General features: G+C 38.2%; 1 protein-coding gene across 1 annotated transcript in view; it reads right to left on the reverse strand.

Annotated features, from left to right (window-relative positions):
- LOC139730493 (oxysterol-binding protein-related protein 8-like) overlaps nucleotides 1–22,900 on the reverse strand; it is a gene marked incomplete at its 5' end in the record, with an annotated part of 42,893 nt that overhangs the window by 17,971 nt on the left and 2,022 nt on the right. The window contains 6 exons of the mRNA XM_071641333.1: nucleotides 519–600; nucleotides 2,536–2,714; nucleotides 4,381–4,541; nucleotides 4,935–5,160; nucleotides 6,980–7,102; nucleotides 7,770–7,850. Of these exons, the coding sequence (XP_071497434.1) occupies nucleotides 519–600; nucleotides 2,536–2,714; nucleotides 4,381–4,541; nucleotides 4,935–5,160; nucleotides 6,980–7,102; nucleotides 7,770–7,850 (852 nt within the window). The remainder of the gene's footprint in view (nucleotides 1–518; nucleotides 601–2,535; nucleotides 2,715–4,380; nucleotides 4,542–4,934; nucleotides 5,161–6,979; nucleotides 7,103–7,769; nucleotides 7,851–22,900) is intronic.

The following is a 22,900-nucleotide window of genomic DNA, read 5'->3' on the forward strand; positions in this document are numbered from 1 at the left end:
TTTGCTTATTTTTCAAACTATTTCCTTTTTTTTTTTCTTATCCACCTGCCAATGGTACAAATACTGATGATGGAAGAATAAACTCACTGCTTATAGGAGTAAAACGAGTAATGTACTAAGATCTATGGCTAGTTCTTATTTCTCAATGGTAAGGGGTTGATAGAGCAGTACTCTGATCGTGTCTCATATGTGTACAGAATTACATCAGAATTCATTTCTTCTAATCAAATCACTGTCAAAATGTTACATTCTCAAGAAAATGTGAGCATTTTGCTGAGAGGGCTTTGATGTCCCAAAACACATGCCCACAGCTCCATTTCTATTTTTGTCAACTGCTGTAGTTTCCTACATTCTGAAGAAAATGTGAGCATTTTACAAAGAGGGCTCTGACCTTTTGGAACACACCAAGTGCTCGATTTCCAATTTCGTTGACCACTCTAATTTGCTATAACACTAGATTAGAAAGGCAACTGGCATTTGCCCAAGAAATGCAGAAGGGATATCAAAGATTTTCGTACCTTTGGCTTTTTGTAGAACCCTGAGAGATACCATCGGACGACCTCCTTCATTCGTGAGAATGGGTCTTCCTCCTGTACGGCTCTGTAACATAGATTGGGATGGAGACGTGCTTATTAGTTACAGACAGATGGCTCTTTTCCCCGCAGCATTAAAATTTACCACGGTGATCTCTCCACTTGCTGGGTTGAGGTAATATTAATTTGCTAGCTGCTGCTTCACATATAGTATACCATTTGCAGATGAAACAGAGTGCTTTAAAATAGTTCTAAAATGTGAATTAGGGATAGAAACAACCAATGTAACAAATTTGAATCAATATAATTAATGTTAAGTATTGTTAAATATACAAAATGTGAACAATAGTTATGATAAAAATGTTTCTAGACTAAACCGTCTGCAGTAACGGTTTATTGAGAAAAACAGTGATATCTCCTTATATTCTAGGCTTTATTGCAAAATTTTTACATGGTAGGATGTTTTGTGATACAACTGATCTACGCATGTGCATTTTTTAAATCACTGCTCCCAATGGTAAACTGTGCTTTTAAGCATGCAAGTTAATAAAAGGGGAAAGGACAAACTGGGGGCTGAAGATAGTCCTGATATGGGGCTATAAAGCCAAATCCAGTATAAAGAAAAGCTTAGGGCTATTGACAGGAAACCTTTTCATTCTGCAAACTTCCCTTTCATTTTATACTCTTGTCTACAAGACAAGGTGGAGCTAGGTTGCACAGTTGCACTGTAGGCTGCACTGGCTACTGCAATCCAAAATGCAAACACAATGCATACATTTTTCTCTTCTGTCTTTAATTTTTTGACAGTCTTAATTTGTTTCTTCATATCGAACAATGGAAAACTGTTTTTGTTGTCAATATTTGACCGTATCAAGAATGATTGCAATACAACACAGTGGCTCATATCCGAGATGCACTGATTGACTATTAAATGGAAATGGTTCTTCTGCGTGCATTACGTAACCACACTCTACAAGACAATAAACAGATGTATGTATCTGAGCTGATGTTCAGAGTTGTCAAAATAAGACACACACAAAAAAATAATAATCAAGATGCCTGATTCAGTCATTTGTTTGTTTGTTTGTTTGTTTTTTGTTTTTTTAAACTGAACATCAGCATCCAGATTATCTCTTGGTGTGCCCAGTGAGTTTCTAGTCAGTGGCAAACCTCTAGTACATGGTTCATTTTAGAGATTTATAATTTTATAAATAACAGTATGGATGACTGTATCAGGAATAATAAACAGGACACAAGCTTGATTGGGACGCTGGGTGGTGACATAAACAATAGAATCTGCCATGCCAGATAAGGAGGCATGGACAATTGGCTATTCAAAGATTGTTAAAAAATATGAATGTGGCACTCTGCCATAAGAAATGCTAATCAACATGAGTATAGCAAAAATTAAAAGTAGTACAATAGCCTTTCACATCCTAGGATAATTTTCCTTAAAAAAAGCCTAAAATTATATACCATCTGGTCATCCTCAAATTGGCAACTCTGAGCTTACTGCATGCCAATATCCTATAGACAGTGCCCACAGAGGAAAAAAAAAAAAAAAAAAAAAAAAACAACAACAACAACAACAAAAACAAATAAACCAGAAGTTACAATGTAACTGGAACTTGTTGAATTAATTTATAAGTACACAAAGCTATGGCATATTCGAAAAAGAAATTCTCAATTTGAGAGGGAAGCAGGAATGTTGATTTTCAGAAAGGAGTTACCAATTTGAGAACCAGTCAAAGATTTAGCACTAAGGAGGCTTTTTGAAAATTCTGCAACAATAATGTACAATAATGTATAGACGGCAAACAGCTAAATTAAGGAAAAATATTTTTTTTTTTTTTCACTCTACCTCATAAAATGGCAACATGGAAGATTGGAAAAAAAAATCTAATAAAATCATACAGCACCAAACCACAGAATTGTGTTTTGGGGGAATCTAGGGGTCAAAGGTGAAATGATGTAGAACAGATAGAGCAGATAGAGGACTCACTTTGAGATGATGTCGGCATGGAAGTAGAAGTCTGAGAGCTTGTCCAGGAAGGAGCGCGGCTCCAGGACAAACGTGGGCAGGACCACGCGGGACAGGTCCATCCCGGGCCGGACCTGCTTCATGAGGGTCCAGATCAGGCTCTTGTTCTCCTCGCCGAGGGTCTCTGTCTGGGAGATGTCCTAAGGGCGTGATTTGAACAAATGGAATATCAAATAATGTCCCCCATTTTTGGATAAGGAAGCTTCAAAATAACAAATTTGGAATCTTCTTCTTCTTCAAGCATATGGCATCAATGTGTCTGGTTGATAACATTTCCTGACTATTACAAGTCACCTGGGGTGAACCATGAGGGGTGGGCATTATTCGAAATGATGAACCTTATTTCATTTAAAGGACAAGTTCACCTTCATAGACATGTGGGTTGAGTGAATGCAGCAATATTACACACATCAGTGAGAGTTTGAGCAAAATCGGACAATCCGTTAAAAAGTTATGAATTTTTGAACTTTCTGGTCAGTCACGGCTGGATGAAAAGACTACTATAGCTTGTGATGTCACATGAGTACAACGATATAAAGAAAGAATAAAGAAAATTCAACATATTTCCATTTTTCTTGCATAACAAAAGAACACTCGACTTCTCTCTTTCAGAAGGCAGGGGGAATAATATTACCTTCAATATACGTCAGTAGCAAGTCGAAAAAATGTGCACTTTATTCAGAAAGTAAAGTTTTGTGAAATTCTCTTTTTATTTTCCTTATATAGTTGTACGCATGTGACATCATACACTGTAGTGGTCTTCTCTTCCAGCAGTGACTGCGCAGATACTTAAAATATTCGTAACTTTTGAACGGATTGTCCAATTTTCCTCAAACTTTCACTGATGTGTTCTACTAATATTGCTGCATTCTCTCAATCCTTATGTATATGAAGGTGGACTTGTCCTTTAAGGATTACCAAACATTCGGAATGAGGACCTGTACTTCATTTTTGGATCCACGAACATTGTGAATAACAGCCTTACTTAAACTTTGGATTAATGAACCTTCGGAATTACGAATTCTATTTCATTCTCAGATTAACAAACTTTCGGAATTATGAATCTTATTGATGACCTGTGCTTCATTGTTGGATTCACGAACATTGTGAATAACAACGACCTTATTTCAATTTTGGATTAATGAACCTTCGGATTTACGAATCCTATTCCATTCTTAGATTAACAAACTTTCAGAATTACGAATCTTATTTCCTTTCTGGATTAACGAACCTTCGGAATTACAAATTTTATTTCGTTTTCAGATTAACAACCCTTAAGAATAATCAATATCACCCTCAAAAATCAACCCTTCATTTGCACCGGGCAAGAGTCTCTGGGTGAGTCACTGTCTGCCTAGAGCCATTTTTCAATGGTCTTGAGCTACGGAAAAACAGATTTGAAATTGGCCAAGTTATTTCAAGTCCAGTGTGTGTAATCTAAATTACCTCTGGGGACTGCATCAGAGGCAGTCATTGATCTCTTTATACACAATGTCAATGAAGATCTGACGCTGTTGTATTACCCCGTTGAGGACAGACTGATTTTGCTACAATGCACATTTCCCATAGATTCTTGCCCGAGTATTCTCGGGACTCGTCTTCAACAGCTTCAATGGGTTAAGAGTACACAACCTTTTTCCATTACTCTACAGTGTTTCAGGCACATAACACTGTAGGACCTACATGTACATACAAATTGTATGTATACATATGCAGAAAAAGAAACAACAACAACAACAAACAGGCAAGCATGCAAAGCGACTTGACAATAAACACCAAACGAGACAAGACCACCACCAGACTTACCACACACAGCTCCTCGGTGATGTTGGGGACGTACGTGGTCTCCTGTACCTCCTGCTGGCTGGTCTCCAGGGGAGCCAGCTCCTCGACCTCCGACCCCTCGCTCTCGCTCTTACTGTCGTTGTCCTTCTCCCTCTCGCCGTCTGCGTCCGGCTCATCCAGACCTGGCAGAAAACAATTCGAATTTGATTCATCCAAACCTGTCCTCAGAAATTCTCTGGCTTCCCTTAACCCCTTAAAGGACAAGTTCACCCAAATATATATGTGGATTGAGTGAAAGCAGCAATATTAGTAGAACGCATCAGCAAAAGTCAGGAAAAAATCGATAAAAAAAAAGAAAAGATTAAATCAAACATGAAAATGTCTTGAAAATTGTTAATATTTTTTTACATCATTGTCTTGAAGTGATGTCATAAACTGTTATAGTCTTCTCATCCAATGATAGCAGCACTCATACTTTTCATTTTACTTTTGCCAGTCCTGGCTCCACACAAAATTTGTGAAAGTTTCATGCATGTGAAAGATTCCGGAGCTAGAGTATCATGATTGCCACCAACCTTCGTGCTTGAAGTGCTTGTTCTCGATCTCGTTGTCGTTCATCTTCCTCTCCGTGGCGAGGGCGGGGTCGTCCCGCATTGACCGCATCAGCAGGCTGGAGCACCGGAGGGCCAGCTCCAGGGCGTCCATCCAGCACTTGCCATCCGCCTCCGAGGGCGCCCTGAATATCAGGTAGCTGCTGGGCAGCGGCTGGGTGATCGATCCCATGGTCTCCCCCTTGGGACCCTGATTCACGTTGAGTCAAATGAACCAAATATATCATTGGTAAATTGAATGCCATCATACTTTGTATATTAAAGTATCCTACGCAGAAGTTGGAGATGTCTGTTTCCACCCAAACAGCGCTACAAATGGACTTCAAGTTGTTCTTAATCGCTTTCTATTATAGGAAAACATCAACAGCACAACAGGACCTACAAATACAGAAAAAAAGAAACAACAACAAACTAGAAATGTCGCTAAGGCGACTGCTATGCCTCCGCCATAATGCATGATTCTCCTAATAGGTCTATAGTACATGTGGACAATGTATAATTACATTTTCACAATATTGGCAAAATATTGAAATTACATGTTTGTCACAAATGTGTTGAATGTTCATCTTCCTTTACCTAGGTTTAATTAGATGAAAAGGAGAGCATGTATTTGGGGATTCAAGGACTTTAACTTGACTTTGACCCATTCATAAGTGTATGAATACTGTAATTTTCAAGGTATGGAGAAAAAGTGTAATTTCTGTATTGAAAAGTACACTGTTACCATTTTCTTTTGGCCTTTGACCCTAAAATTCATAGGATAATCACTGTCAGGCAGAACATGCATAAATATGTAGTAAGTTTCAAGATAACTTGAGCAACTTCTGAGATATGGAGAAAAAAGTTAGTTCAGCACTTTCCCTTGATCTTTGACCTTTTGACCTTTGAGGCAAACCCCCTCCCCCCCCCCAAAAAAAAAAAAAAGAGAGAAAAAGAATATTTCCAGATAATCTAGGTTATACATGCATACACCAAGTGTAAAAAAAAAAAAAAAAAATTGCTGGCATTACATAAATACATGTATGAGGGAAATAGTAAAAATTTGAAGTGTTGCACTTGACCTTTGACCCCTGACCTTTGACCTATGAACCCTACATTCTCTAGATAATAACTGCCAGTCAGTACGTGTATATATACTATGTTCCATGAAGATACCTTGAACAATTTCCAAGGTACGGAGAAAAAAGCGAAGTTTTAATATTCTAACTTGACCTTTTGACCTTTGACCTTTGACCTCATGACCCAAAACTTTCACCAGAGAATCTTAATTGGGTAATACATGTATACACTAAGTTTCAAGAAAATATCTTCAGGTATTGCATAGATATGGAGGAAATAGTGAAATTTTACGTATTTGACCTTGACCTTTTGACCTTTGACCTTGACCATGTGCACCCAAAAGTTGATAGGCACAACTTCATCCCCTTATACACATACATGCCAAGTTTCATTAGGATACCTTAAAAGGTTTTGATAGTTACCCTGTCCACAAAATTTATTACGGACGGACGGAAGGACGGACGGACGGACGGACGGACAACCCGAAAATATAATGCCTCCGGCACCACTTCGTGGCGGAGGCATAAAAACACAATGCAACTAAACAGGAAGACAAAGCACAAACAAGGAATGACAAGAAAATATACAAAAACATCCAGAGAGAGGCAAATTCACCTGGAGCTGTGAATCCTTTTAGGATTCACAGCACCTACTCAAAGAAGAAAAAAAAATATTTAAACCTATAATGCACCTTAACAGAAAAACAATGCAAAAACATAGAGTTAACAGAGAAAATCCAGAGCCTGGTTCTCTTAACAGGTTTGCAATAATAATAATTGTAGCCTGCCAGATCTCCTGTTCATACAACAGCATCCTTGAAACAATCAATCAGTTGGGAGTATTCAGAGACTATAGTTGCCATGGTAACTGCAATCAACAGTGCTGTAGCTTTCGTGCAGTAAATGCCGACATTTTTTCACGAAACCGCGACGCTAAAACTGCTGACTCACCCTGGTCGCCCAAATTGACTGGTCAAGGGGGTGATAGATCTTGAAGCAGAACCCGTCCTTCTTCGACGGCCGCTCGATCAGCTCGCAGTTGTTGAGGAGGATCGTCCCCACCCACTGGCCGTGCTGCAGAATGGGAGAAATGGAACGAGACACAGGGACGAATAAGTCTATGATTAATAAATGGAGAAGAGGATTTGTGAATGAGAAACCATGTTGCGTTTAAACCCTGTAAAAGTTGTACACATTCTCAGCAGCCACACACTTCAGCTACAACTTGCCAAGCAGCTCAGAATGTGAAGTCGCTTACAAAAAAAACAAAAACAAACCAAAAAATTGTCCATACTGTACATTGTGATACAACAGGGATTATGAGGATTAATGAGATAATCTAATCCCTACCTTTCAACTATCATTATTGAGCTTTCATACATCTATAGTAGCATACATAATTTCTTGCTGTGCCTTGACCATGGTACCATGTAGAGTTGGCACATTGAAATACACACTTTAATCTTACTACTACTCTTTAATCGTTCATATTATCATCATTAATATCAACATCATTGTCATCATTTATCAATCTTCTACTTTTGTTATAATCTATCATAGCCGCCATTAATCATTATCACTGAAAATGACGGCTAGTTGCACGGTATCTAACCTGATCAGTGGGACAAAATTAGAGTATTAAAACAAGGGAAGAAACAAAAACAGCCCGGCAAAGTCAAAGTGCTGACTGGATGAAAAGGCTCAGTGTGGGTCAAGAAATAAGAGGCAAGATCAGACTTACCTTCGGACTCTTGTAGATGACTAAAAGACCCGGTTTGAGCACACACCAGAGTTTGGTCCATCCCTTTAAACTCCCTCGCACCTGAGGAGGGGAGAGTAGAAAATGAGAAGAGAAAGAAAGAGAAAATAAAGCATCAAAATTGATAATTGAAAGGCAGCAGTGAAGAAGAGTTACTAAGATCAGGGTGGTCCATGTGGGATTTTCATATGCTGCAGCGAGATGTTAATATCTTTATGTCCTCGGATCTCAAAGACTGGCTACATTCTATTCAAGAATAGCAGAGTAGCAAGTATCGGGATCAAGTTAATGATATATCATACATGAGATATGAGAAAGGAAGGAGAAATAGGTCCATAGCTTTGAAATCATTATTCCTCTTACTGTTCCTCCTTTTCTGACAAGCACAAGAGTTGAAAAATTGGTCTCCGCCTGGAATTGAACCCAGGTCTTTGGCATGGAACGCCAACGCCTTAAACCGCTCGGCCACAGAGATGTCATAGCGGTTAAGGCAGACCCAAGCACGAATACCCGACGGACCAACCCTTCAACCCTTCAATATAATTATCATATATTTATTTCATTTAACCTTTTGGTCCATATACATGTAGGTAATAATGAGAATAGGAATGTTTTCTGCTGTTGTCATCCATCAAAAGGAAGTTAGAAACTAGATTCACATTCCACTTTTATGTGTAAATATTTTTATACAATAATTAAAGATTTTACCTTGTATATATTGCTATGTTAACGTTTATCAATCATTTCATATCTACATCTCAGAGTCTCCAGTGTGTACATGTAATTCAGTTTAATTTTAACTCATTGTGAAGTATAAACAGCAATTCAGCCTATTAGCTGCTATGTTTCTACTTTATACCATATGTTTGTTTTTCTTATCAATAAACCACCTCAATTCAATAAAAACAAAAGTGCCACACCAAATATTTTTGACACACTGATGATATCATAGGAAACCTGCTAATGGGTCACTTGTGTCCATAGAGCTATTTTTAATGTCATCCCGACAATGAAAGGACTCTTGTCCCCGGATCACGACTCATTCACTCACAGTCAATTGTTTGAAACTAAATAGGGCTAAGATAGCATCGGAGAGCATCTACGAGTTGTTGTAGAACCCTTGAGCTTCCAGGGCAATGCTCAAGGGACCCTGAGACCCAGCTACAATGGGCTATTGAGATTTTTTTAGTGATGACACAAACTCATACACTTCACGAAAGTATATTGATGTACAATGCATAAATGTTTCCCGTATGCCACATACACACTGGCTGCCATTTTCTGTATGAAAAATAATATACTAACAAAATTACACATACAAACATACTGATGCAGCATAAAATCATATTTTAAAGACAAAAGTGATATTTTGGTTAAAAATTGGATTCCTAAACATAGTAAACATAGAATGCATACTAAATCAAGCTTCAAAAAGGAAATAAATATTGACATTTGAAAAACAGTCAATAAACAAATCTTCTTATTCATGGAAAAAAAAAAATCCTTCCTATCATATGTAACACATACGAATGGCAGGTCATGAAAAACTTCTTTTTGTTGTTGTTGTAAATAAGACACTTAGAATATAGCGAAAAAATAGAATGCATGCTTTAATATTAAAGAAATGTTGACATCTGAAAAATACATTTTCTTCTCATTCACGAAACAGCAACGACCCATCCTTACTAACTATATTGGAAAATGCATAAGAGTGGTAGCTCTGCTAAAATTTCAAAGTTGTGGACCATCCTAGATGTAAATGATTCGATGGTGGCAGTAGCTCTGTGCGCACAGTCTGTCAAATAACCACATGTGGGACTAAGGACAACTACGCTATATGGAGTTCGGCCCTCAAACTGTTTTTTTGGCTTCAGCATGACTGCTGCATTAAATCTTCATGTGCCACGTTTGCACGCCTTACTCGGTCGATGGCGTGCCAACTTTGCATATTCTGCTCAAACGCACAAAGCCCCCCAAACCGATCTATAAATCGCAAAATGTATCAGCACAATGAAAGCGTTTCTCGCGATTGCATTCCTCACATATTCAGCTTCCATTTCATGTGGTGATTGACTAGCAATCGGTGTTTGAAGTGCATGCCACTGTTTTGTGTGCAAAAGTAATGTTTTACAGTATTGTAGCAACTGGTCATTTGAAAGAAAAACAATCATAGATTTGACATGTATAGAATTTACACTATTTAAAGCAAAGCTTGGTATTTTCTCTACAACTTTGCTCAATACATGTCCAGCGCAACAGAACTCTACGAAAGTTACATAGATTTGACATAGCACATAAAGAAATCAACATCACTGCATCACGACAGAGGTCATGCACTTTGAATAGGGGAGACAGCTCTTGACTGACGAGATGGGTTTACGCACGACACTCTACATTTAGCCATGGATTGATGTCTCTGCAAGGTTGTATAATTTTCCCTGTGTCTCTCACATTGTGAACAAGTCAATCATTCCTGTGCGTGAACGGAGATGATTGATGCGCCAAACCAGTCAAATTACACGGAGGTATTCGTCCCTACAAAAAAGAATGGTGTCGCAACCGTCCGACTCTTTGTGACGCACTTGTCGGAACCTCGTTTTATTTTCCACCTGCTCCCGATCAGTTACAACATTTACAGTAACACCTCTGCCTCTCGCTCATCTTCGATGCCAATTATCAGGTTTGGGTTCATTAGCCTCTCTCACACGCATCCAAAGAGCATCGACCCCGATACCAAGTCGTAGAGCTCCAGTTGGCATTAAAAATGAAGCAGCTCATCGCTACGAAATGAAAATGTCGCCATGTCTTCTCTGGCAGGGTAGTATCCTACAAACCTCATCTCTACAAATCTATCATTAAACAAGACAAAGACAACAACATACATATTTTTAATGAAAGTACTCATTCATTCAACTTGTTACTGACAAAAAGATAATAGCATTTTCTGTGCTTTCTCAAAGAGGTTCCAATGTATACAGTGTACATGTATTTAAAGTCAAGTGCTCTTTCATTTAATATGCTAGAGAAAGTGAAAATATGCTGAATTTTCTCTGTATTTTCTTTATATCCTTGTCCATGCAAAATGTTGTAGTCTTCTTTAATATCCAGCAATGGCAGCACTGGCACTTTAACCCATTTAGGACAGACCAATTTTGCTACAATATGCATTCCCATAGACACCTGCCTGAGTATACTCGGGACTTGTCCTTAACGAGTTAAGAATTCATTACTTTTGTCTGATTTTCCTCAAACTTCACTGATGTTTCGACTAAGGCCAAGTAAAAAAAGAAAGTAGTTTCTCGTCCGGGTTTTTTGAGCAAGGCGATGAGGGAGGTCCTTACTATTTGATATCTTACTATTAATTTTTTTCAAGGATCGTCAAAATGAAAGTAATATGTGTTTCTCGTCCGGTAATTCTGAGAAAGGTAACGAGAGAGGGCTTTAGAATCTTCTATATTCAATTTATGAAATGAAATATCACTCTGGTAGCTGTGTTATGAGACCAGGTCCCAAGTGTACGTTTTGCCTGCACTCTGTGCATTTTCAAACAAATAGATTATTATGTGCCATACTTGAAATGAAACTTCATGCATGCAGAAATACATTTGGTATTTCTTTCCACTACAGGGAAAATGACCATCTTAATACTGGTATTTAGTGTTGTAATGGCTTTTCTGATACCAGTGTACTTGCAATTCTGATGTATTGTGCTATTAATTGAAACAGGTATAAAACATGTCTTTCAACAAATGTACGACTGAAATAAATTCCATGATATTCAAAACACTGCTTTTTTATTGGTGTTTGTGACTTTTTGTGTCCACACAGCTGGTATGTATACAAATTTGTATCTGCCGTTCTTCACAGTACAATTGTAGCACATTCAACTGGAAACTGGCTTGTACAATTGCAGATGTTTAATGATACTGATATGGCATTCTAGCATTAAACGTTTAAAGATGTTTCTTCATGTTCTAAAAAGACATTTGATAATCACTCATTATTTGGATGATGAATGATTGTATAACAGTACACACTACAGATGATACCACTCACGACTGTGTCCGTGAATTTACATCGTGAAGAAAAGTATCCCGCAGAAATACAAGACAAACCAGAATCCGTGGAAAAGTTATTTATTTTGTACATACACCCATTTAATAATTCTACATTTGCTGGAAAAGCGCATTCATTTTCTCTTCAAAATATATGTATCGCCGTGACAGACCAGGGGATGGGGACCCTGGACAGCTACAAAACACGCACACTTTGCCGATATACGGCGCGGCACGGCCACTGCACTGGCACCAGGGAGGTGTGGACCTCCCTGCTGGCACCGTACCTTCCGACACTGCACACACATGCACATAGTCACAATGACATGAAAATGTATACAAACTCGATACCGTACAATCCTCACAAGCATTTGTACAGTACAATTCATCCGCTTAAAATATCAGAAACGGGGAAAAATACGAACAACGCGCGAAATATGCGTGGAATATCAGCGATTGTTCGCAAAAATGTTGCCGCTATCGCGTTCACGACGTACCGAGTGCGCTGTACATCACAGCCCAGTAGGCCGGCCCGCCGCGCCGCCCAACCAACTATTCACAGTGCAGTTCGACTGCTTTGTGGGTCATTCCTTCTTGCCGATCGGCCGAGCTCGCATTGTGAAATGCATGCGTTATTACATACGCACTACACACACAAGCTACAGCTGTACTACAGTCTACAGCTAAGTAGAGGACGCAAGGCGCAAAAATTAGAAATGAGACGTCACGATTGGTAGGTGAATTGTCGATCTTTTTTTTTTTTTGGCGGCCGAAAAAATAGTAAATATCAAAAAAGTTGATGCGGCAACTGAAAATCGATGCGGGCGGGGAGCGGGCTGGGACGAGAATTATGAATTTCTTGGTATTTTCAGCGCCATTTTGAAAATAGTAAATAGTAAAAAAATCGATGCGGCGGCCAAAATCGATGCGCGCGAGGACGAGAAACTGGTTTCTTTTTTTACTTGGCCTAATTTCTACTAAATATTTGGGTTTAATATTCATCTACAGCCGTAATATCATAAAAAAGCATACGAGATGACAGCTGTGCACACTCTTTGACACATTCCTCTCCCTGAAACAGCAGTCCCCCCCCCCCCCCCCATGCACTCTTCTCTAATGTGGTCTATCCTGGAATGTCGCTCCTGATGAAACATGGAGCGTCTACACGTCCTATTAAAGGCGCATAGTCCTGGTGGGTGCAGGGGTGCTGTTGATTATACTGCATGCCGATCACGTTAGCGTTGATAAGAAGATTGCCGAAGTTGCGCTGTCATTAAGAGTAAAGCGCGTAGGTGCTGCTAGGTGATGTTGCCTTCGTTGTCTTCTCTGCTCATCGCACAGTCTGTAGTAATGCCAAGGTGCGTGCATATGTGCTTCTTAGTACGACATCACAAAAGAAGTTTGCTAAAGCTGTCATCCCCCTCAGCCGAATCATGAGTTGTACTGTGATCGGACCACTGACTATACAGTGGATTGGACTTCTTCGGACTCGGGGAAACGGGTCAAAGCGTAAGCGGTAAAGAGGAGTCAATAGCGTAGGTCTCTATAGGAAACTTGCGCTGTGCGCCCGTGTACGCATTTGACTAAACCACCGGGACCATGTGCCTTTAAACCATACCACGCTGCCAACCCCTGTCTTCTGCCTCGAGTGATTCACAGTGCTAATTATTCTCCTGATTTCGTCTCCAGCAGCACATGACAGGTACTGTGCAGTGCTCTCGTTTCTAAAGCTATGGAGCTCTCTAAACCAGTGAGGCATGGCCACTGCTGCAAGAAGTAACAATGTCAATGGACATTTTAGGTATCTATTGTCTGCACAATATATTTCACGAAGTTTTTAAAGGACAAGTTTACCTTCATATACATGTGGATTGAGTGAAGACAACAATACTAGTAGAACACATCAGTGAAAGTTTGGGGAAAATCAGACAATCCGTTCAAAAGTTATGAATTTGTAAAATATCTGGGCAAACACTGCGGGAGGAGAAGACTACTACAGTGTATGATGTCACATGCGTACAACGATATAAGGAAAATAAAAAGAGAATTTCACAAAACTTGACTTTTTGAATAAAGTGCACATTTCTTCGACTTGTTACTGACTTACATGTTAGGGGTAATATTATTCCCCCTGACTTCTGAAAGAGAGAAGTCGAGTGTTCTTTTATTATGTGAGAAAAGTGAGAATATCTTGAATTTTCTTTATACTTTCTTTATATAGTTGTACTCATATGACATCACAAGCTATAGTTGTCTTCTCATCCAGCCGTGACTGAGCAGAAACTTCAAAAATTCATAACTTTTGAACGGATCGTCCGATTTTCCTCAAACTCTCATTAATGTGTTCTACTAATATTGCTGCATTCACTCAACCTAAATATCTATTGATCAAGGTGAACTTGTCCTTTATATCATGAAATGTGAGAGTCGTGCACTATTCACATATTTATCTACTCTAAAACTGACCCTGATCCTGACATGAATTCAACATACATGCATACATCATTGTCCGTTCATTACTGTACAACATGCTCCCAATTGAACCACTCGTGAAATTGTCGGGATGTTGCAATTTGCCAAAAATTAGACTCGCTAGATATATATTTAGAGTATGCACTGGCCAGTAACTCTTATCCACTACAGCGTAAACCCCCTGTGTGTCACATTATATTGAGACCATAATGCATGAACGCTTTAGGGAAAACATTCCATTTTGCCACAGCCATATAAAGCTTTTAGTTTTACAGAGGTGTTCACGATAGAATTACAGAACAGTTAAGTTGTAGAGAAATTTTGAAAGCTTGACTGTGATGTAAATATTTTGACAAAACTGTAGCTAATGAAGCTTTCAATGTACTGTGGCATGTTGCAATTTATCGATCGCTTTGTGCATGAATGCACGCTTGAGAAAAATATGGGATGTTGGAAAGCCGTCGATTGAGTCGGGAGTGCAAACGGGGCATACAGAGAGTTATGTCAAAATATGCCAGTGGTTGTGTCTTGTCATTGCACTATATTTTGTCCTGTAACACTCATGTCTGACAAAAATCCTTTCCTCAAAATTCCCAGCATGTCCTAAGAACCAAGGACATTTTTTCTTGATGACTAAAAGAAACCTGGTTAGATTTGAAGTTTCACTTTTTGCTCTACTACTACAAATCACTTGCTGATTACTGCAAAAAAAAATTATGAATTGTGCAACGTTAGGGCCATTTTACATCAATTGCTCATTTCTGTTTTTCTTTCTCTCACATTCCAGCCCTCTGCTGGAAGTTACTAGATTATAAACATTCTACAAAAACCTCTAATCACTATTTCAGGAACCACGCTTTTGTTTGATTGCTTGTTTTGTTTTCTCCTGCCTTTAATTTTTTTTCCCCTAAACCTTGCCAGCCTTTCATAATATTCGATCCTGCCAAATATGTAACCAGCTTTGTGGTAAAAATGTTGGTTTTGAGGTCACAGCGTGGTATGACTCAATTCAACCTTGGCGAACAGGAAGCCTGATGGAATGGGTCCTTCCTATGAAATGGTGAGCAAACCCCGCAGATGTTTCTTTTCATTTTCTCTCCATTTATTTACTTTTTTTCTTTTTTTTGGCGGGCATTGCTGCCATTGTTAATGTAAAACGAGGAATGCTCGCATGCATTTTAATTTTGCGGATTTCGCGAGAGCCAAGATTCGTGACATTAAAATGCATGTGAAAGTTCTTGTCTACACTATATGCATTGAATGTTAGAGGCAACTCGCGAAAATTTCATGCCACAAAAAAGGCCGTTGGCTCCAATTCATGAAAATTTCATGCCGCGAAAACATTGTGTTTTACAGTATATTTGGGCCTACTATGAACATCATTAACGTCTGTGCAAAAGGTAGGGCAATTCACACAACTTGTTATTCACACTAATATTTTGCAGAGGGCATGTCTCAAGTTTATTCTACAAATATAGCAAACATAATACTCACCCACAGGGTATTGGTACACTTTAAAAATCAGAAATATCATGACCTGGAGTGACATCTTTTTAAACTTTGCAGGATGTTTTGGACAGCGACATTTTGCAAAGAGACTAATTAATCTCACAGGGTATTATATTCTGGAAGAATATTGTATGTATTAAACACTTTGTATGCACATAATTTGTATCATCAAGTCATATTATCAAGTTCTACTTTCGAGAACTCAACACAGGTGCACATAACAAAGCACATTGAATAGTTCTTCATCATAAGGAGGACAAAGAAAAATGTACAACAAAACCAAATAAAAGCACAAGGGCTTTATCAGTTTCAATACAAAAACACTTATGGTTCGAGTGACTGAATGGGTTCTGATAAGGCTTAAGCACATTTTCCTTCCTCATATTAAGTGGAAACTACACTGTAGGCAATAGCCAGACAACAAAGACAATGACATAGAAAAAAAATGTAAACTGTAGAAAAAAAACCCACATGAAAAACACAAAGGTGACTATCACTGTTTCTAAGCTTGAGGCCTAGGGCAGTGTTTCATTCCTTTTGACGACATGAAATACATGTATCTTAAAGTTTGTTGGTCCAATAAATATATAGATACAAAGCCAATCCACCATGATTGTTTTTGGTTTTTGTCGTTCAAATCTTTTTAGTTTTTTATTAATATCTTTATTTGTTGGTTCTTGAATGATGCACACTCAATGACAACAATAATCAATGTGCATATTGATATATTGATAGGGTCCTCTTCTCTCTCTCCTTCTCTCTCTCTCTCTCTCCCTCTCTTTCTCTCTAATGTTTTCCCCTTTTCACTAAATAGGGAATAATGTACCACAGCTTCCTACGTAAACTAAGAATAGACATGATTAGGTGGGAAAAAATAATGGTTAATGTACGCTGCATCTGTTGTCATGGCTGAATGTGATTTGCGCATGCACATGTTAATGTCACTCTCCCTCTTATATTAGCACAGTTTTTTTTTTTCTCCCCTTTTCATCGTTATCTTTTATTTCTATTTCTTGTTCAACAAGAACGGGAGCTATGATGAAGAGTAGGAGCAGGAAATTGTCTTGTCAAGCCCAGACGGGGCTGTGCAGACGGTTTGGTTTGCTGCTGTTTTGCCGGCAAAGAATGTCTCATCTAATGGGTTAGTCAACATCAAATGCTATCATCTCTACTGTACACTCACTGCTGGTTAAATGAGAGAGAGAGAGAGACAGAGAGAGAGAGAGAGAGAGAGAGAGAGAGAGATAGAGAGAGAGAGAGCAACGAGATTAAGAAAAAAAAAATCTCAAACTCACTATCAAATATAACGCAATCAACATCATGAGATAAAAGACAGTCCTGATATGGCAAACAGAATATCTAGGGGCCTCTGTACACCAATGGCTTTGAATATTCTGTGCATTTATGGAAAGTAAAAACACAATCGCACCATCTGCTATAAAAAGTACACAAGTCCGCACAAACAGCACCCAGTATACCATGCAACTAAATGTGCCACCTTGAATATCAGTGTATTAGAATACAGTGCACATACAAACCAGGATTTAAATGGAGGTATTTGTTGTGCTAATGTGCAAAAATGAGTTCATTTGATCAGTGGCTAGACAATTTCATCCTCATGCCCACCCCACTTTACCCCATAAAAAGAGAACATAAATGAATAAATACATAATTTCCCACTTAATCTACAAATTGTATAAATTTATGCAGTGTATGTCATTTTCCTACAAAATATATAGACATTTGAAAATAATTCTTACATCTACATCTAGTATCTATCTACCTACCTACCCAGTTACCTATCTTTCAATCTATCCATTTTTATTTGAAAATAATTTTTATATTCCCCTTAGAGCTAACTCCCTCCCTTGCTCCAACAAATGAGTAAAACTTTGTGATAAATGACATGCAAAGAATATGAATCGTTAGGAATAGATACAATCCTAGGTCTCTCTTGGGCACAGCCATTATGACTACATAGGATATTTTCTATGGAGAGAGATGGGGAGAGAGAGAGGAGGAGAGAGAGTCTAAGGCATAAACACTTTGTTTTTCATTTGATCTTCACAAGCGGGGGTGAAGAATGAGGCAAAGTATCGCCGTGGAAACCGGAATGGTGAGATCAGCATCAGTTAGTTGGAGGGACAGCGATCTACAACAGGCGTTTTCTATTTGCAGTGTTAGCATTAGCAACCCTACTCTGTATGAAGTTCTAAATGGGCAAGAGGAATGAGGGGGTGGGGGAAAATGGGGAGGGGGTGGGGGAAGATGGGGAGGCAGAGGGGGAAGGGGGAAGGGAAAGATGGGGGGGGGGGGGGGGGTAGCAGTTGACTATAACAGAGTGGGCATTTGAGTATGTATCATTATTAAACGATGCTATTTTGATTAAGCTTAGTATGCGCCACACGCACTCAAAAACAACCATAGACAGAAGTAGGCCGGTGCATCTTAGCACTTGATACACAAATCAACCCAACCTGCCAGACGGAATAACAGAAAAAAACAACAACAACATGCAATTTGGCAAACAAACGAATAGGAGGCGCCTGATGAAGTCAATCAATATAAAATGGACGAAGCAGATTCTGCACATGTCATCTCTACTTCAATATAAGTTCAATTCTAATAATATCCAGTGGGTGGATTTTTTCTCCCAGCAGATAAACAAGTCTATGAGCAGTTTTATGTGATTTTAGTAGGTTTCCATTTTTCTTTCTTTCTTTTTTTTTGGCCCTCATCAAAACACTGAGAGCATCATGAACGTGTAGACCCAAAAAGATTTCTTGGATTTCATGAGATTAACAAGTGAAATGCTACAAATAATCAGCTTCTGAATGTTTTTCCTCACTCATGCACAATTTGGTTTGCTGTAAATCAGCCCCCATCCCCCACCTCTACCCCAAAAAGGATAAAAGGAATTACTTAAAGATTTAAAAGGTTGTATATACAAGATGTATATGGGTGAGAATTTTGAACGATGTACAATTGCCAATTTTCGCACCTTATGACATTCTTTCCCTTGGAACACGCCAGGATGATTTAAGAAACCAGATTTTTTCATGTCATCTCAAAAATTGGTAAATTTCCTTTCAGGAAATATATGGTTTTGTTGACTTTTGTCTGATATTTTTCATTTGACAAGGACTTAAAGCGTAAAAATACGGTAAAAACGCTATTTTCACAATAATTTTTGTTTTTCAAACTAATGATGTGCATTTTTAAGCGTACGTGGCATCTAATATCTGACCATGTTCTGGATCTGACAATTCATGGGTATGAACCACAGAATTATAAGAACTTTATGAGCACGTATAAAATCACAGAGAACAATTGAAATATCAAAGTCCTAAACAGACGAACGTCCGTGGTGCTTTTATTTCTATCGCTGCTGCAAATTCTTCTTTGTTGTCCCAACTGTAATGTATATGAAAATTTGGTGTTCCACCTAATGAACATATCCTCCAAAAATTGTACGTCTGCTGGCTGTACATGGGACGTAATATTCTTTTATGCAAAATTATACTCAGTTTTCGTCACGGACGTGCTTCCGTTATTTTCTAATAAAGATCGTATCCCATTAAACGCTATTGGTGATATTGTTCTGAGTCGTAATCAACTAAGATCTAGCCACACGATAATATGTTTGTTTTGAGTTTCTGTCCATCCTTTGTCAAATAGGAACCGAAATTATATTTTTAGACGAACCTCCGAGAAAAGAAGAACGTCCGTGATGATTAAAACGTTTTCGAGTGGGACACCATCTTGCTTTGATGACGAAGGTGCATTTTACCTTTGGCTCTCTAGCCGAGGAGCTGTATGTTATTTTTGGAGCGGACTGAGGCTTGTCCGCAGTTTTTGGACCATGCAATTCACCGAAAACCAAGCAAATAATTAATATTTTCTCTGAAAATTCACTTCCTGGTCCCCCTCTGAGCAATATATATGTTGTAAGGATGTCAAATTTCTTATAATTTGCATTGACCATACCTTTTCAAATTTTTGAAAGAGTTAGGAAGGCTAGGTACTCTCTGCCGATTAGTTATCCGTCCGGGAACATGACCCTATCAGTAGAACGAACGTCCGTGACAATTCCAGCGAACGTCCGTGACGTATGCAATCCCCTCGATAGGGATAACTTGTCCCGAAAGTGTCCTGTATTCTTTAAAACTTTTAGCTCCAATAGCCACAAATAAAGTTTTACAAAGTAAACAATGAGTTTAGGGCAGTAGTTTCAGAAGTTTTAAGGCGTTATGTGATCATGATGAAGAAACAGTTGAAAATTTACTCACAATTTTACGCTTGTTTTCCCTCTAATTGTACAAAAACAGCTAAACACTGAAAACAAAGTTATAAGAAAATGGAATTTTGCGTAATCTGTAATTTCTGTGCATTTAAATTTCTTTCTAATGAGGATCTGGAGACAATTTGTACTGTTACAGGTTCTGAAAGTTTCGCTCACGGACGTTCTGTCCGAGAAAGGAAATTGCTGATAATTACAAATATATCACTGCACATAAAGTTAATGTTAGTTGAAAATATTACCAAATCACCGAGCCGCTCATACCCGAAAGTGAATAATGTTCAGCACTCAATTTACTTGTAATAACAAAAGGAAAACGTTTTGGTCACGGATGTTCGTTGGTAGAATAAGTCAATGGATTACATAGTAGGAGAAAGAGGATCAGTGCCACTTTTTAGTGACAGGTGTGCCAAGTGTTTATCTTTTGAGTATGGTAGCTGCCGTCTCAAACAGAACACATCCAGTTTTGGCCCCCATAACGGACGTTCGCTGTAATTGTCATGATATTAAATGCCTTAATTCATTCTTATTTTTCTCTTCATGACGATTTTTCTCTCATTCCCTCAATAGCCTGGACATGCTGCGACCAAACAGAAAACAGAAACAAAACAAAACAAACCAAAACAAATCCGAAAAGTGCTACGTAATCACATGCAGGATAATGACGGAAGAAGTCTGTAATGGGCATGTGTTGAATAAAAAATGGAAAAGTTTCAAAAGGACGTGGAAGCAGTTGAATAAAAATGACTGAGAAACAGAGAAGTAATCGAGCTCCAACACACAGAGAAAAGAATTGCCAGTGCACTCCCGATGTACCAAATTCCTCTGGAGAAGTTTTTGTTTGTTTGTTTATGTTTTTTTATTCATCGAAATGCCGTCACAAGCGAACAAAAATAACGCAGTATACAATTATTGTCTGATGAAAACACACAAATCCTCCGCTTATCATCACATGGTGTTGATTTATACTCATCAATGAAAAGCAATGTTCATTTGTAATTCTTTCCAAGATTTTTTTTTTCATTTTACATTTAAGAATAAGAGAGATCGTCAATTTGTTTGTGCTTTTGTGCTTACTTTGAAAAGACATGTTAAAAAAAGTAATGATTAAGAATAGGTTTAAGGTTGCACTTTGATACGTTCGCTCTTCCTAAGATTCGTTACTCCGATGTCCAAAGGTTTCTTATTCCGAAAATGAAAAAAAAAAGTTTGTAGTTAATTAAGGAGGCTTGTTATTAAAAAAACTTCTCATTCCGAAAGTTTGTTAGTCCGAAAAATAAATATTAAAGATCATTATTTTAGGTCCGTTCTTCTAAAAGTGGAAAGGGCCTGATATTCGTTTAGGTGAAAACGACTATTATGAGGTTTTGAAATTTGGAGGATTTTAGTTGTTAACTTGTTTCTCCACATTTGGATAAGCGAACATGATTTTTCATGTTCCAATTAATAAACCTACGGAGATTCCTATCATTTACCGAATAAAAAAGCTTCATAATTATACGAACTCTAGCAATTTTCGTATTGACAAACTGTATGAATAACGAGCCTCCGAAATGACGCGCTACAAAATGTTTGTTATAACAAACCATATTGTATAATATCGAAGTCACAAACATCCATCCAAATAATATGGACTTATTGTGTCTTGTTATGACGAAACTTCGCAGTATCGAACCTATTATCATTTCTGACTAATATGATAATACAAATTCTCCTCGGTAACTGTGTGTAACATAAGAAGCAAACATAGAGGGATTTCTTCCCAACGTATTCCTTTGCCCTCCCCAGCTAAACTTCGTATTTCTATAACGGAGCACATTTCTGTTGTCTTTCTATGTTAATTCTTTGTCATAATTTTAGCTGTGACCATGTTCGTTATGAGCAATTTTTGCATTGTAGACTTTAGATAACAAATTTAGGACCTGAATCTTTACTTCACTTTACTTTACATCTCTGAGATTACACGTACGTTTGTACGTTCATTTACGAGAGATGGAAAAATTGTTTTCTTTGATTCCTCAGTATGAGAAGATAAACAAGCTTATATGATTGAGAATTGGTAATATCTGTTCAGGATTTTGCACAGCAGTTTGTACTCGACATGAAATTGCTTTTTGTTGTGAGTAGAATGCGTTTCCAACTCAAGAGAGCTGCATCTTGTTTGTTCCGAACGTCCGTAAGCTACATGCGAACCTCCGTAATGAAAACTATGCTATGTTCGTTGGGTTATAGAGACTGCCTAGATCAGGCACATCTTAAAAAGGTATGTTATTGTTTGGGAGTGGGGATTGAAGTATGGGATAGTGAAATGAGAGGTCAAAATATTGAGTTTCTGTAAAATGCGCGTAAAGTGGAGAAAGTGTTTAGCGGAAGAGCAATATTTCAACAGAAACGACGAATTTAGTTAAATCATCAGTTGTCTACCATTATGTACAGGTTAAGAGTACAAGCTTAATATTCGGCAAGCCCGTACACATGTCCCTTAAGATATTTTGTTAGGATTTTGAACTGAATCAGATCTTTGCAAACTATGTTAAATGGTATTCAAGTGTATGTGCTGTACTATTCCTCACGGACGTTCGCTGCTCTGGACATGGTAAACTTCCGCGGTGAATAAAAACTTGTTCCTCTGGGAAAATCCTAGTATAATTGGGTTCATATTAAAGCTTGAGTTATACTCTTTCAGGTAAGATGAATAATTTGGAGAATTTCCTACTTTTTAAATTTTGCCTTGTTTTGGCTCAATTGTACATCGTTCAAAATTCTGACCCATATAC

Source organism: Diadema antillarum, unplaced genomic scaffold (assembly GCF_040938485.1).
Source record: "Diadema antillarum isolate AM-2024a unplaced genomic scaffold, OU_Dant_1.0 seq00000316_RagTag, whole genome shotgun sequence".
In the NCBI taxonomy this organism is placed as follows: domain Eukaryota; kingdom Metazoa; phylum Echinodermata; class Echinoidea; order Diadematoida; family Diadematidae; genus Diadema; species Diadema antillarum.